This window comes from Cyclopterus lumpus, chromosome 21 (assembly GCF_009769545.1).
Source record: "Cyclopterus lumpus isolate fCycLum1 chromosome 21, fCycLum1.pri, whole genome shotgun sequence".
Classification (NCBI taxonomy): domain Eukaryota; kingdom Metazoa; phylum Chordata; class Actinopteri; order Perciformes; family Cyclopteridae; genus Cyclopterus; species Cyclopterus lumpus.
In genome coordinates, this window is record NC_046986.1 from 3,668,085 (window position 1) to 3,683,732 (window position 15,648).

The following is a 15,648-nucleotide window of genomic DNA, read 5'->3' on the forward strand; positions in this document are numbered from 1 at the left end:
GAATTTAATGAGTACATATTTGTTCTTCATAGGTTTACTTGAAATTTCACTGTAGCCTAATCCTATGACCATGTCAAACGTAATGCTATTTTACTGCATGCCTCCCAGTTTTTTTTTAAGAAGGAAATAACACCTTCAAATTCCTTCTAACAAAATATCCTATGTTTAAAGTAAAATCAAATATTTTCCTTCAGAGATATGCTTAAATTCTCGATTCAGTCATGTTCATGATTACCCTGACTTTGAACTTTCCACATGTAAAAGATATGGAGGGATCCAAGGAAAAGAGAGACAGAGGGTGAGGTCCAGGTGGCGGTGGCGTTGGTGGGGCCGGGGTGTCTGTGTAGACCAAATGTGCATGTGGGATAGAGTATGAGTAAATAAAGATTGGTTCCCGCAAGATTCTTTCCTTACCTACCATTGCTCTACAATATCCTACGCCGCGGTTATTGGTAGTATTAACCCGTCATTATTCTGCATACTACTCTAATCGCATGAATCTGTTATGTCATATGCATTGAACGCGTCATAATCCTGTTACGTAGTAGAGAAATAGAAAAGGAGAGATAATAAGTCCTTTGGCGCTCCGTGTCCAGCTTTGAACCACTCATACATAGCAATGCTACTTAACGGTCCATAAAGCTGAACCGCACTCCACACCGTCTCTCACTTCAGACCTCCTCGCCTGCCGCATCTCTACGCACCGCTCAGGATACCTGTCCCCCTTCACGGACAAAGTATTAAAGTCCACATTCTTGCCGTTCGTTTCTTTGGCCTGTTGCACTGCCCAGAGTTTACCGCCTCAAACTCCGACCACCATCCTTTACGACATGCCACCATGTCCGACGTCCCATTCACGAGTCTTCACCCCCCACTGATCCCTTCAGCCACCGGATGCCAGCGGTATCTCATTTCACCGCTCCAACCTTCTTTCCACAACCCCCTCTACCCTTCTCTATCCATCTCCCCTCCATCCCTCGACCCCATACCCACTTCCCTTCCTGTGGGGCGACTGTGGCTAAGTGGTGAGCAGGGTCATCCTTCAATCAGAGGAACGGTAGTTCGATCAGCGGCTCTGGTAGCCGCTATCGATGTGTCCTTGGGCAAGACACTTAACCCCAAATTGCTCCTGTAGATGTTACTATGGTATGTGAATATGTGTGTGTGAATGTTAGCTACTCCTGATGTGCAGGTGGAACTTAAGCCCCTTCCATCAGTGTATGAATGGGTGAATGATCACAAGAAGTGGTAAAGTGCTTTGAGTGGTTGGAAGACTAGAAAAGCGTTATACAACTACAGGTCCATTTACCATCCTCCCTTAACCCCTTTACCGCTTCCTTAATCCAACCCTCTTGTTCCATCTCACAATAAACCATCTGTAAACTCGTATTGCTACATTACATTACATGTCATTTAGTTGACGCTTTTATCCAAAGCGACTTACAATAAGTGCATTAAACCATGAGTCCAAACTCAGAACAACAAGAATCAAGCAAGTACAATTTCTTCAATAACGTTAAACTACAAAGTGCTATCAGTAAGAGCCATTTAAGTGCTACTAAAGTGTTAAACTACAAAGTGCTATCAGTAAGAGACATTTAAGTGCTACTAAAGTGCTACTACGGCTCTACCCTCCCTATTCAAGGTATAGTCGAAAAAGATGTGTTTTTAGTTTGCGACGGAAGATGTAGAGACTTTCTGCTGTCATGATGTCAATGGGGAGCTCGTTCCACCAATGAGGAGCCAGCACAGCAAACAGTCGTGACTTTGCTGAGTGTTTAGCTCGAAGTGAAGGAGCTACAAGCCGATTCGCACAAGCCTAGCGAAGTGAACGAGCTGGGGTGTATGGTTTGACCATGTCCTGGATGTAGACCGGACCCGATCTGTTCGCAGCACGGTATGCAAGTACCAATGTTTTGAAGCGGATGCTGGCGGCCACCGGTAACCAGTGAAGGTCGCAGAGGAGCGGAGTAGTGTGGGTAAACTTCGGGAGATTGAAGACCAGTCGAGCAGCTGCATTCTGGATGAGCTGTAGAGGTCGAATGGCATTAGCAGGTAGACCTGAAGGAGGGAGTTACAGTAGTCTAGACGTGAGATGACCAGAGCCTGGACCAGGACCTGTGCCGCCTTCTGAGTGAGAAGAGGTCGTATTCTCCTGATGTTGTACAGCATGTACCTACAGGAGCGTGTTATTGCGGTAATGTTGGCAGTCAGGGAGAGTTGACTGTCGAGTGTCACACCGAGGTTCCTGGCAGTCAGAGTCCGAGCCAATACTGAGTTGTTGAAGTTAATAGTCAGGTCGTGGGTGGGAGAGCCTTTTCCTGGAAGGAGGAGAAGTTCAATCTTGTCCGGGTTAATTTTCAGGTGGTGTGCGGGCATCCACTGAGAGATGTCAGTCAGACAGGCAGAGATTCGTGCTGCTACCTGTGTTTCGGATTGGGGAAACGAGAGGATCAGTTGGGTGTCGTCAGCATAGCTGTGGTAGGTGAAGCCATGCGAGCGAATGACAGAGCCGAGAGAATTGATGTACAGAGAGAAGAGAAGAGGACCAAGGACTGAGCCCTGAGGGACTCCAGTAGTCAGAGGACAAGGCTCAGACACAGATCCTCTCCAGGTTACCCGGTAAGTGCGGTCGGTGAGGTAGGATGAGAAGAGTGAGAGTGCGGTGCCTGAGATACCAGGTCCTGGAGGGAGGACATGAGGATCTGGTGGTTCACTGTGTCAAAGGCAGCGGAAAGGTCTAGAAGGATGAGGACAGAGGAGGGAGAGGCTGCTCTAGCAGTGTGAAGCTGCTCAGAGACAGCAAGGAGGGCAGTCTCTGTTGAGTGGCCTGTCTTGAATCCAGACTGGTGGGGGTCTAGAAGGTTGTTGCTGTGGAGATAGGAGGAGACTTGGTTAGAGATAGCTCGCTCTAGAGTTTTGGAAAGGAAGGGGAGGAGAGAGACAGGTCTGTAGTTATTGACTTCAGATGTGTCAAGAGTGGGTTTCTTCAGGAGAGGGTTGACTCTTGCCTCCTTCAGAGAGTTAGGGAAACAGCCATTGCCAAAGTTATATTGTATATTACTAGACCGGGGGAAGTCTGCTCAAATGATGTTGTAACACATTGAAAATGTCCTCAATGTCCTCACTTTTTTCAAGTAAATATTTTTCAGAACATTTTATTGTAGCCTAATCCTGTTCCGAATGACCCCGGCTATGACCATGTCCAACTTGATGCAGTTTTACTGCAGGCCTTTTTTTTTTTTTTTTTTACATAAAAGGAAATAACACCTTGAAATTCATTGTTACAAAATGTCCTATCTTTAAACTCAAATTAAATATTTTCCTTTAGAGCTTGGCATAAATTCTCGATTCAGTCATGTTCATGATTACCCTGACTTTGTACTTTACACATGTAAAAGAGATGGAGGGATTAAGAAAAAAATAAAGACAAAGGATGGGGTCAGGGGTCGGGGTGGCGTTGGTGGGTGGGGTATAAAGGGGTAGATAAGCTGTGTGACGAAGACATTTGGGGAGAAGCTGAGCAGCTTCTCTTTTTTGGCGATGCAGTTGGAAAGCGTTGAACTCTGCTTTCCACAACTCCCTAACTCTTCCTGCAAGAAGCCGGCGCCTCCTTCTTTTGGCACTGCGCTTATTTACTTAATTCTGTCCGTCATCTCTCTGCTCACTGTGGCTCTCAACCTGCTGGTCATCATCTCCATCTCACACTTCAGGCACATAACCTTCACAGCATATGATAAACATGTTGCTATACTGTCTTTAGATTTGTAGGAAGAAGTGGTTTCCTGAGATCATTCCATCATTCTTGATCATTACTGCTTTTTGCTTGACTGTTATTGATCACATTTGCTGATTGTCTGAACAATGTTGATATTCTCTCACTGCAGACAGCTCCACACACCCACCAACCTCCTCCTCCTCTCTCTGGCTGTCTCAGATTTTCTTGTCGGCATCTTCGTGCAGCCAGTTGAAATCCTGTTGAAACAGACCTGCTGGATGCTGGGTGACCTCATGTGTTCACTGTATTATGTTCTACCTTTTATCATACTCTCTGCCTCCGTGGGAAATATGGTGCTCATATCCATCGACCGTTACGTGGCCATTTTTGATCCCCTGCATTACTCCATCAAAGTCACTAATAAAGCTGTAACAATATGTGTTTTACTCTGTTGGATTTGTTCTGTTTTCTATGCCCTTATTCTTCTATTTGATAACCTGAAACCCCTGGGCAAATATAAATCCTGCTATGGTGAATGTGTGGTCAAGATTGTAGTAATTGTTGATCTTGCTTTCAGCTTCATTATTCCCATTACTGTCATCATTGTTCTAAATATGAAAGTATTTGTGGTGTCTGTGTCTCAGGCTCGAGGAATGAGGTCCCACATTGCGAGTGTCTCACTCGAGCTTTCCAAGAGAGATAAGAAATCGGAGAGAAAAGCAGCCAGGACTCTTGGTGTTCTTATACTTGTGTTTCTGATATGTTACTCTCCAATTTACTGCAGCGCTCTCACACACTACAGTGGCTTGACCACTTCTTCAAATGAGGCCACCCTGATTTCTGTGATGTATTTTAACTCGTGTGTAAACCCCATCATTTATGCCATTTTCTACCCCTGGTTTAAAAAAACTATTAGATTTATTTTCTCATCTCAGATGCTGCAGCCTGGCTCCCGAGATGCCAGCATACGGTAGAAAGACTGTGGAATGAGTGCAAAGGCTGCCGTCCTCACGTTGTGTTTGTGTGTGTCAATATATGAATCCATACATGTAACTATATGATTCTACATTGTAGATAATGTGAAACACCGAATGACCCTTTCCTTTTAATATTATATATATTTTGTTCAAACTCAAATGTAAAAAATAAAAAAGACTTGTTGATGTATTTCATATTTCATCTGTTTGCATTAGAAGTCATAATGTAGTTAGTTATAAGCTAGTTTCCAGTCATGTCATTGTTTTAGGAAAACGACCAGTGTTACAAAATCAGCACACACAAAGTACTAAGCCATGCACTTTCACATCCTCTACACGCGTGTCCGTGTGCCTAATCAGAGCTCTAGTGTCTTGTATCAAGCCGAGCGAGTAAGGCAGTCACAGGCTAAAGTTGGTAGAAGCTTTTAAATGTTAAGCTCTTAATCAAGACGATTTCATGTCCATCCGCATGCTTCCGTGTGTGTTACAACCCGACTCAAAGGCTGCCACATAAATAAGAGACCAGAAGAGTTAAAACGATGAAATAACCACACGTATTTAACCCTTGTGTGGTGTTCATATTGTTGTTATTCATGTGGACCCACTGTCTACAATCATACAATTATATCTGAAAATACTCAACAGATGTTTACTTAATCCCCATTAAAAGCAATATAAATAGCATACATGGTTAATATTTGCCCTTTTATCTTAGATTTAATGTGTGCTATTTAAGTTGCTTTCATAATAAATGTGTAGTAAAAAAGAAAAATCAATTATAAACAAGATATAAGTGATGCCCATGGCCACATATTCTCCCATCCCTATGAAGTGTACTCATGTGTACCACATCCTTGCCTTTCTTTGGCACATAGGATACACAAACTTGGAAGAGTTGACAGGCATGTTCTGTGTAGTCAGCAGTCGAGATGAGAGCTCAGACTGGTTTTTCCTTATCGTTCCTACCATGGTCCGCTTCCTCTTAGAGAAACAAGTTTTAAAAAAGTAGTTGCATGTGATGTTGTGTCCACTGAGTCCCTGAGTCACGTCCAGGACAACAGGGCCGAACCAGGCTTCCCTGCGTAGACTTGTAAGTTCCAAGCATATGAGAAAGTGGCATCACAGGCATCCCAGATCTCTATACCTTATTTTGCAGGTTTAGATGGTATGTACTGCCTAAAAGGGCCCCTAAATGGCATCAGCTGCTCATCAATGGTGACATTAGGCCCAGGTTTGTAAAACAAGGGGAGGCGGTGCACCCACTTGTCCCACACTCTCCTGGATGGCAGCTCGCTCGTCTCTGCTGTCGAGCTGGTCTGTGGCCTCGGTTATCAAAGCGTATAATCCTGGAAATTAGGTGTGAGTTTTCCAGACACAGAAAGGTTATCTGCCAGTTTCTGCATCCCACAGGGGTTCTGTGGATTATGTCATGCGATCTCATGTTGTAGCTGTCACACTCCAGCAATCGGTTAAAGTAGCAGCTATAAAAAACTGAGATTATGGAGAGAATGACGGACATGATGATGGAGAGACCAAAACCATTATTTTTCTCTGAAGGGGAAATCAATTGTCTTGTTGTTGTCAAGACGTTGAATTAAAGACACCGATAGTCACCACACTTAAATAAAATGTGGAGAAAAACATAAAAGAAGTACATCTAACAACAACGAAATGTACCACTGAGATAAAAGAATATACAACAACCCTTAAGTATACCCTACAGTACACCTGTTAGGATTAAGACAAAGGATGGAACATTGAAACATAACACAAAATACTGTATTACATACGTTTTTATGTACATGATTCAATCGACATAAAATCAATATGAATAAATATTTCTCCCCCATAGAGTGAAAGTTCGCCTATTCCTTCTTGTGGTGGCATGGGGCTCACCTGCAGGGGGGGGAGCGGGGGAGTGGCTCAGGGAACAGGTGCCAGGAAGAGGCTAACCCTAACCCTAACCCTCAGCTGCTTTGGATCAGGGGTAATGTGTCTTGCCCCTATATCAGGTGTGTTGCAGAGGAAGCATGGGACCGGCAGAGCAGGATCAAAAATAAAGAACATTGCCAAACGTCACACAACGTGTACTCATTCCTTGCTGCTGGGGGGTGGAAACCAGGGGGGTTGTGACAGGACGTGTTACACTTCTCAACTAATTAGTTCATATAAAATGATCAACAGGATAAAACGTGTGCTCAACCTTTATTACAGCCAGCTTGTAGTCATGAAGGCCCTGCACACCAACACAGATTTCCATTCATTCTGCACAAGTAAAAGGTATATGGAGCTATTTCAGAGTAATGAGGTCATCGCGCTTCATGAAGGAATTGAACGTTTGAGTTTCAGGCACAAATTATGTTTAGCTGGTCTTTTACGTTCCTGTCTGCTCTGGGCCCTTTTTCTCGTACGTGGTTCAACTAAGTCGATCAAATGTACTATTTTCCAGCTTAAATTAACACGATGATTGAAATCAGGTTATCCCGGTTTCTCAAAGGCTGATCTGCTCCAAAACAATCTCCTTAATTCGAACCAGACTTCAGTTCTCAGGATAATTGCGTGCCCGTCCGACTTCAACAGGGGGAAGCGTCGATCACTGAAACATGATTTTCTAACAGCACAAAGGCAAATAAACTCAAAAGGAAGTGCCTCTTTTTTCTCCGCTGACGAGCAGGAGATGATCATGAACGTATATGAGGAATTCCAGACCATAATCATGGAGCATCTAACACCACCACTGTGAGGGCTAGACAAGAAACATGGCAACATATCAGACAAGTTAAATGCGTAATGCTGCGTTCACATGAATATTCACAACGCTTTACTCGCGTGATTTTACTTGCCAACTATTTGTGGTTTATTCATTTAATTCATTCTTCACTTGTGCTGGAGAGGGGGCGTGGCTTATCTCTGTGGAAACAGTTATAACGTTCGCCATCCACCATGAAAGAAATAACCACTATTTCCACTTTATACTTGTTCTGGAAATCCCACAAACATCGGAAAATCAAACCCCCTCGTGTCTGGGTTCATAACCTTAATATCATATATATGTATATGTGTATATGTGTATATGTGTGTATATGTGTGTATATATATATATATATATATATATATCTCATCATCCGTAGGCTCACACAGCTCGGTAACTTTCACCGACGACGTCTAGATAAGTGGATGAAAATGTGCTTTCTTCGCATCCATTCGTCTGCGCATTGACTTTCTTGGAATCTACTCGCAACACAATTGGTGTGAACGCAGCATAAGTGTTCTCATCACCCCAATCAATCCAATTATATTTCTTTAAATGTGCCTGCTGGCAGTCGGCTTAATGGCATGCATCATCCAATGAGATCTAAAATAACTACTTCAACTCTTTCAGAACAAGTTGATAATATACTGTATATTTGTATATTCATGTATGTGGAGATGACCATATAGAACTTTTTTTGCATTTACTCGGACCTGAACAGGGAACGTAATGTACACATCCATGAGTCTCTTAAGCACTAAATAAACTTTACGAACGGCACGCAATAGCTTTCCCCATGTTCTGCATCGCCGACACTGTACAACTATGCACCACAATGTACTACAAGGCTCTGCATACAGTCTGTGAGACCGGCTGCAGCGTTTCGTGTTCAATGTAGGCTCAAGAAGGTCTGTAAATAAATGATTCCTTGTGGGAAGAATCGATAGCGCTCGTATAGGAAGTCATCATCACGTGATAAATATTCTCTCCCTATAAAATGTTAATCTAACTAATATCGCTCCTTCCTCAATGGGATCTCAAAGGAAGGGGAGCTGCCATTTTCTTCTGGGGGCGGGGCCAGTTTATCCAGCTAGATTTAATTAGCCTGCGATGGGGCAGGCTCAAATTTTTGGATGTGTTGCTATGGTGATTTTGCCAAACTTGCTTCGTGGAACCGAAACCCCAGACTTGTGTAATCTCATCCGGAAAATTATCCCGCCAGGTACGAGAAATAGGGCCCTGGAAGTGGAAATGTGTGGTGTTGTGTTTATAACCATCTGCGTATTGTCACCTTTTGACTGGAGCCCAGTTTCCATGACATGGGCTTATTGTTGTGGGGCAGGTTATGACAAATCATTTTATGATCATATCAATAAAAGACACATTGTAATACACAGTTGGATGGATGGATGTCATTAAAGCTGATTCCAGAAGTAAAAAATACTCTGGTGTATTGATTGTTTGTGAAGAATACAAATAATGTTTATACTGATAACTTAACTTGTCTGCAAATTGGCATCAGAGCTTTTGATAGCACAGAAAAGAATCTGATAACCTGTCAATAATCATTAGGTTATAATCATTTCAATCAATAAAAACATGACATAATAAATTCAAAGTTATATGCTTTATTGTCATTGCAGTGTTTCACATTTGTATTTGTTATGTGTTTCCCCATACTACTGACAACAATTTATGAAAAACAATATGAAACGGTCACTTTGCTGGAAGTTTTTCTGTTTGCAACATGGTTTAAAGATGTTGTTTTAAAGCAAATGAGTAATTTAAATAATGATTAAAATATAGATTATTAGTCATGTTAAGGCAACTTCAACCAACATAAGAATAAATGAATGAGGCCTAATAATGTTCACACGAAAGTTAAAGGTGTTTTAGAAAAAGATACATTATTTTCTTCAAGGGGTGTTGAATTCGGTTACCGGAAGACAAAAACAATATTTCTACTTTTGTATTTAAAAAAAAGAGTCTCTGGTGAAAGCCAACTTGCTAGAAGAATCTGCTCTTTATTTATTTACCTGACAAAGGTTATGTGCTAAGGCATAGTTTAATGAAGAGCCATCTCTTGTTCCATCAGCACTTAGTTGACTGGTGAAGTAGCAACAACAACCTTTTCCACCATTGTAATCACAAACATTCATCTCTACATTATGTTGGCATCACAGGAGTCAGGCTGCAGTATCTTAAGTGTGACAATGAGTTTAATAGATCTCCTAAACCAGGGGTAGAAAAAAGCATATACCACAGGGTTTAGACAGGAGTTAAAATAAAATAGCCAGACCACAAAAATTGAAAACAACACAGTTGTTGACATCTCCTGGCTCGCAAAAGAGGGATAAAAATAAGGACAGAAACATATTAAAAACACAACCACGACAATGCCAAGAGTCCTGGCTGCTTTTCTCTCCGATTTCTTAGCGGTCACTGTAACCGAACCCTGGAGTGTAACAGCTGCAATATGAGACCTCATGGCTCGAGCCTGAGACACAGCCACCACAAACACTCTCATGTACAGAACTATGATGACAGCAATGGGGCCAACAAAGGTCAGCGAGACATCAACAGCTCCTTTTATGAAGTCGATTACAACCACACACTCTCCGTAGCAGGAATTATATTGACCTGGATGTTTCAGGAAATCCATCAGCATCACACCATTATAGAAAACAGAGCAAATCCAGCACAGGCAAATGCTGATTTTAACTTTTTTGTGGGTCACTCTGGTGGGGTAAATCATAGGGTCACAAATAGCCACATATCGGTCAACTGATATAAGGACCATGTTTCCTACTGAGACAGATGTAAGGATAAAGGCGGTGTAGTAAAACAGTCCACAAATCAAGATCCCCAAAAACCAGCAACCCCCTAAAATGAGGATTTGAACCGGCATCAGCAGGAGGCCAACAAGGAAGTCTGAGACAGCCAGGGAGAGGAGGAGGAGGTTGGTGGGGCTGTGGAGCTGCCTGGAGAGAAAAAATATCATCACTGAACATATTATTGTATGTAACAATTGTAGAAATCATAAGAACATTATAATCTGTTAAAGCGTGAACAGTCAAATAAAGCTAATATGACAAATTACAATGCAATATAGAACATGCATTGAACACACTGATTATTTGTTGAGAGTTTTTTATATGACTACGATATCTGACATGTTTTACTTCTAACTTCTCTATAACAGATGCAGTAAATGTATCACTTCTGTATTATACAATGCACTACATTTAAATTGTTTGAACATCTCATCTAAAAATGTTATTTTCACAAATTGTGTTAATTTAACAAAATCTCTCTTGACCCAACTCATTTAAAGTTCTTCATATTGAGATTAACAATATTATATTATGTTTGTAAAATACTCTTCATGCCTGAAATGGGAGATAGAGATGATGACCAGCAGGTTGAGAGCCACAGTGAGCAAAGACATGGAAGACATAAAGACGTAAAGGAATATGGTCTCGGTACGATGCTGCGTCGGCTTCCTGCAGGAGGTGTTGAGTAGTTGTGGAAAGCAGAGTTCAGCTCCTTCCAGTGTCTCCATCATCATCAGAGAAAAGGAGACAAGAGGCTGCTGAGCTCTGGCACCTTTCTGACCAAAGCCCCCAGTCATAAAGCCGATAGTATCTCGCTCCTCCCTCTATTCCCATGACCGAAAGAACAAGAGAGTCGTTCGATAATAAAATACATTTAGAGTTTAACCAGATATTGACATTGATTCTTTAAAAAATATATATATATATTTTTAGCAAACATTTAAGTGACACAAATGACAAATTATTAATAATAATGTTGATAATGTCGATAATAATAATAATAATAATAGATTGAATAAAATATATATCAAATTAACATTGTATTATATGCCCCGGCCTCTACTTTTCAAAGCTAGATCTGAGGAACAGACCACAATCTGGATGTATTAGGTTTGGGGCTCAAAGAGGAAAAAAGTGGCCAACTCCCCTAGTGGACACTATGAGTACATCGTTGTGCCATTTGGTGGAATCATTGACCCTGTTTCCAGGTGCTGGTCAACGAAGTCTTCTGATACAACTAACATCTCTGTTTTTGTTTATCTAGATGACATTTTCATTCGCATTTTCATCAGCGTTCGTTCTAGAGAACAAACTCTTCGTGAAAGGCAAAAAAAATGTCAGTTTCCCGTCTTGGAGGCGTCTTTCCTGTAGCTCACTGTCAGTGCTAGAAACATCCCAATGGACCCTGTCGAGGTCTCTGTACGCCTGCAGTAAGACCTGTGTTCATATTCCCGGCATTAAGTCAGACACGTTCAATTCAATTCAGTTTATTTTGTATAGCCCAACATCACAAATTACAAATTTGCCTCAGAGGGCTTTACAATCTGTACACAGGACCTCACATCGGATCAGGAAAAACTCCCCAAAAAAACAGAAAAAAAACTTTCACAGGGAAGAAAGGGAAGAAAACTTCAGGATAGCAACAGAGGAGGATCCCTCTCCCCGGATGGACAGATGCAATAGATATCATGTGTACAGAATGAACAGCATTACAGATTTATAACACATAAAAAAATTTATGAATAATGAGTAGTAGGCATGGACCACGATCCAGATTTCTATAATCCATGAAACAGAAGGAGGAAGAGAAGAGGGGGGGCATCAGCAGGGCCACGGCAGGGGGCCGGCCCACCAGACAGGAGGCATCGCGAAAGAGGCCATACCAATGAGCCTCGGCCCTTGAGGAAGGAGGAACAAATAAAGAGGCAGGCCCATTGGGAAGGAGGCCAAGTCCAGGCCAGGGGCTGGACGCAGAAAGCAGGGGCAAGGAGTCAGGAACCAGGAGCCAGGACCAGCTTTAGACACAGCCAGGTCCAATAGACCCTATGAGGCGAGAAGGAACAAAGACTCTGGGGAAGAAGGAGAGTTAGTAATGTGCAATGAAGATACGTACATTTATCCATAAGTAGAGAGAGAAGAGGAGAGAGGTGCTCAGTGTATCCTAAAACGTCCCTCAGCAGCCTATAAGCCTATAGCAGCATATTTAGGGGCTGGACCAGGGCAAACCTGAGCAAGCCCTAACTATAAGCACTTGTGGTGTATTCTCCGCTTCCTTAAAAGATCGATTTCCAACATACCGATTCACATGTGCTTTTGGTCAGTGGCCCCTCAAAACAATGCCCTTTTGACCTGTTGGAGGGGGGGTCTGTTCCTGTGCCCGGAGGTCATGTGTTAGAGGCCTTTGTGCGACCACATCTGTTATGTCCAAATCTTGTTATAGGATACTCCTTCCTGTGTCTGGAAAATAAGTGTTTAGATTGGGGGTTCCTGAGTGACGTTATGGATCTCAGGATCTGAGCACGACAAAGTGGGTATATAACTGAGCTGCGGTGCAGTCTCAGTAGACTCTCCATTTGACTGCGAAGTCTCCGGGCTGACTAGTCGCTCGTTAGGACCTGTGATTCCTCTCTGTAATAAACTCCATTATACCAGAAAGAACAGTGTCCACGGAGATTCCTTCATCCTCATTCTTCAACATCACTGCCGCTTGAAAGATACAACGCACTATTAAAAAGGAAAGTGTTAAGTCTATTCTTAAATGAGGTGACTGTGTCTGCCCACTGGACTGAAAGTGGAAGCCGGTTCCATAAAAGAGGAGCTTGATAACTGAAGGCACTGGTTCCCATCCTACTTTTTAGGATTTCTAGGAACAAGTAGCCCCGCATTTAGTGAGCAGCTCTCTAGTGGGGCAATATGGTACTACAAGCTCCTTAAGATATGATGGTGCATCACCAATCAAGGCTTTGTAGGTGAGGAGAAGCATTTTAAATGTGATTCTTGATTTTACAGGGAGCCAGTGCAGAGCAGCTAATACATAAGTAATGTGATCTCTTTTCTTAGTTTTTGTGAGTACACGAGCTGCAGCATTCTGGATCAACTGGAGGGATTTAAGAGACTTATTAGAGCAGCCTGATAATAAGGAGTTGCAGTAATCTAGTCTAGAAGTAGAAAACACGTGATCCAGATTTTCTGCTTCTTTTTGAGACAAGATGTGCCTGATTTTTGAAATGTTACGTAGATGAAAAAATGCAGTCCTTGAGATTTGCTTAATGTGGAGTTAAAGGACAAGTCTCGGTCAAAGATAATGCCTAGATTCTTTACAGTGGTGTTGGATGCCAGGGAAATGCCATCTACAGAAACCACATCACCAGATAATTGATCTCTGAGGTGTTCAGGGCCCAGTAAAATAACTTCAGGTTTTTTTTGTTTAAGATCAGAAAGATGCAGGTCATCCATGTTTTTATGTCTCTAAGACATGCTTGAATTTTAGCGAGCTTGTTGGTCTCCTCTCGTTTGATCGATAGATATAATTGAGTATCATCTGCATAACAATTAAAGTTTATGGAGTGTTTTCTGATAATGTCGCACAAAGGAGGCATATATAAGGTAAATAAAATTGGTCCAAGCACAGAACCTTGTGGAACTCCGTGATTAACGTTGGTGGTCATTGAGGCTTCATCGTTTACAAATACAAACTGAGATCGATCTGATGCAATCAGGAGGTCATTTGTCATTTTCACCAGTGCTGTCTCTGTGCTGTGGTGTTTTCTAAATCCTGACTGAAACTCCTCAAATAAACTATTCTGATGTAGAAAGTCACACAACTGATTTGCGACTACTTTCTCAAGGATCTTAGAGAGGAAGGGAAGGTTAGAGATTGGTCTGTAGTTAGCCAACACCTCTGGATTAAGAGAGGGCTTCTTCAGAAGAGGTTTAATTACAGCTACTTTGAAGGAATGGGGTACATGGCCTGTTAGCAAAGACACATTAACAATATCCAAGCGTCGGCTTCCTGCAGGAGGTGTTGACTAGCTGTGCATTCAGCATTTGCAGTGGGCTTAATGCTGAGGGGTTACTATGACTGTGTGTTTTAAAGTACAATATGATTTCACTAATGTCCTAGTCCTGTCCTGTCCAAGTTTATGTTACTTGCAATGTTTTTTCTAATCTTCTTGATTTATTTGTGTCATCTAGACTTCCGAGGATCCTAATGGTTTCATGCAGCAGCGACCCCTGTCTTCTCCGGTTCTGCTCGTTTCTGAGGACAACTGCATGATCGCCTTCGGAAAAACACCTGTGACCACCTTCACCATGGACAGACTTAATGAGGGACTTCTCTACGTCATGGCATATTACTATGCCCTGCACATGACCTACCCCAAGTGCATTTCTACACTACTGTCAGTACTGCAGACAGAGGTACTTCAAGATTCAATTCATGAGCAGGATTTGACCCCTCACTACACAAAAGCAATGGGTGAGTGGAAGTCATTCAGTGAGTGAGTCCCTTTGTCCATCACTCTGCCCACTCTTCCTGTTGCAAGACTTTTGTAAGATTCGTGTTCAAAGCTCCGGGTCCCGTGGCCGCAGGAAATTCAGGATTCGAGTTAAAGTTTAACAATATTTAATGGCAAAGATAATACTCATGTAGCGTTCACGATCGTGGGGCCAGAAAGGAGGAACTCTCTACAGACGAACTGCAGCTCCCAGGGAGCCACAGACCGGGGCTGTCTCGAGTCTCCAGACCAGTAGAACCATGTCCCCAGAACAAATGCTCGGCTATTAGTATGGTCATGCAAATGAATTCACACCTAAAGGTTAGTTCCATTGGTCAGTTCAAAGGATGCCGCCATTCTGTTCGCTACGCCAATTAGTAAACAGGCGAGGTCAAAGCTCACTCTTCCGGTCAAGGACAGGAAGTTCCCCTTCACAATAAAACCCTATTATCCTGCCTTCCGAATAAAAGCAACACATTAGGTTTCAATCGGCATCCATTTTAACTATTGTCTAAACAATAAAACATTCATTCATTCTCATGCATCATACAGTTAATCATTACATTTGTCATTAAAACAGAATAATAAAACCGTGATCCTCTCTTATGTTTCACAATACATTCCTCCAGAATATTCCTCATAATATCCCAAATTAATTATCATATCTTTCTTTATGTATTAATTTAAAACATAAACTTCTCTTATCTACATGTGCAAATATATATAAAATCCACTACAACCTAACAGTCCCTCCTTTTATACTATTCCATAGTATAAACAACTTGTATTGGATTTTATTTCACCGCACTGTAAACATCACTGTAATACAATCTTTATTATCAATACCTGTGGAAGAAAAAACAATATCACT

General features: G+C 42.0%; 2 protein-coding genes across 2 annotated transcripts; one reads left to right on the forward strand and one right to left on the reverse strand.

Moving 5' to 3' along the window:
- Positions 1-3,543: 3,543 nt before the first annotated feature.
- LOC117750781 (trace amine-associated receptor 4-like) lies at positions 3,544-4,758 on the forward strand. The gene is made up of 2 exons (XM_034562141.1): positions 3,544-3,713; positions 3,888-4,758. The coding sequence occupies exons 1-2, from the start codon at positions 3,544-3,546 to the stop codon at positions 4,690-4,692; spliced, it is 975 nt and encodes a 324-aa protein (XP_034418032.1). The 3' UTR covers positions 4,693-4,758.
- Positions 4,759-9,608: 4,850 nt separating this feature from the next.
- On the reverse strand, positions 9,609-11,009 carry LOC117750776 (trace amine-associated receptor 13c-like). The gene is made up of 2 exons (XM_034562130.1): positions 10,837-11,009; positions 9,609-10,428 (listed from the first exon to the last, which is right to left on the reverse strand). Exons 1-2 carry the CDS (start codon positions 11,007-11,009, stop codon positions 9,609-9,611), a joined length of 993 nt encoding a protein of 330 aa, XP_034418021.1.
- Positions 11,010-15,648: the final 4,639 nt, after the last annotated feature.

Coding starts and splice junctions, on each gene's coding strand:
- LOC117750781 (XM_034562141.1), top strand. CDS start 3,544: ATGCAGTTGGAAAGCGTTGAACTCTGCTTTCCACAACTCCCTAACTCT. Junction 3,714..3,887: donor ATCTCCATCTCACACTTCAG/GCACATAACCTT, acceptor CTCTCACTGCAG/ACAGCTCCACACACCCACCA.
- LOC117750776 (XM_034562130.1), bottom strand. CDS start 11,009: ATGGAGACACTGGAAGGAGCTGAACTCTGCTTTCCACAACTACTCAAC. Junction 10,429..10,836: donor ATCTCTATCTCCCATTTCAG/GCATGAAGAGTA, acceptor TTTTCTCTCCAG/GCAGCTCCACAGCCCCACCA.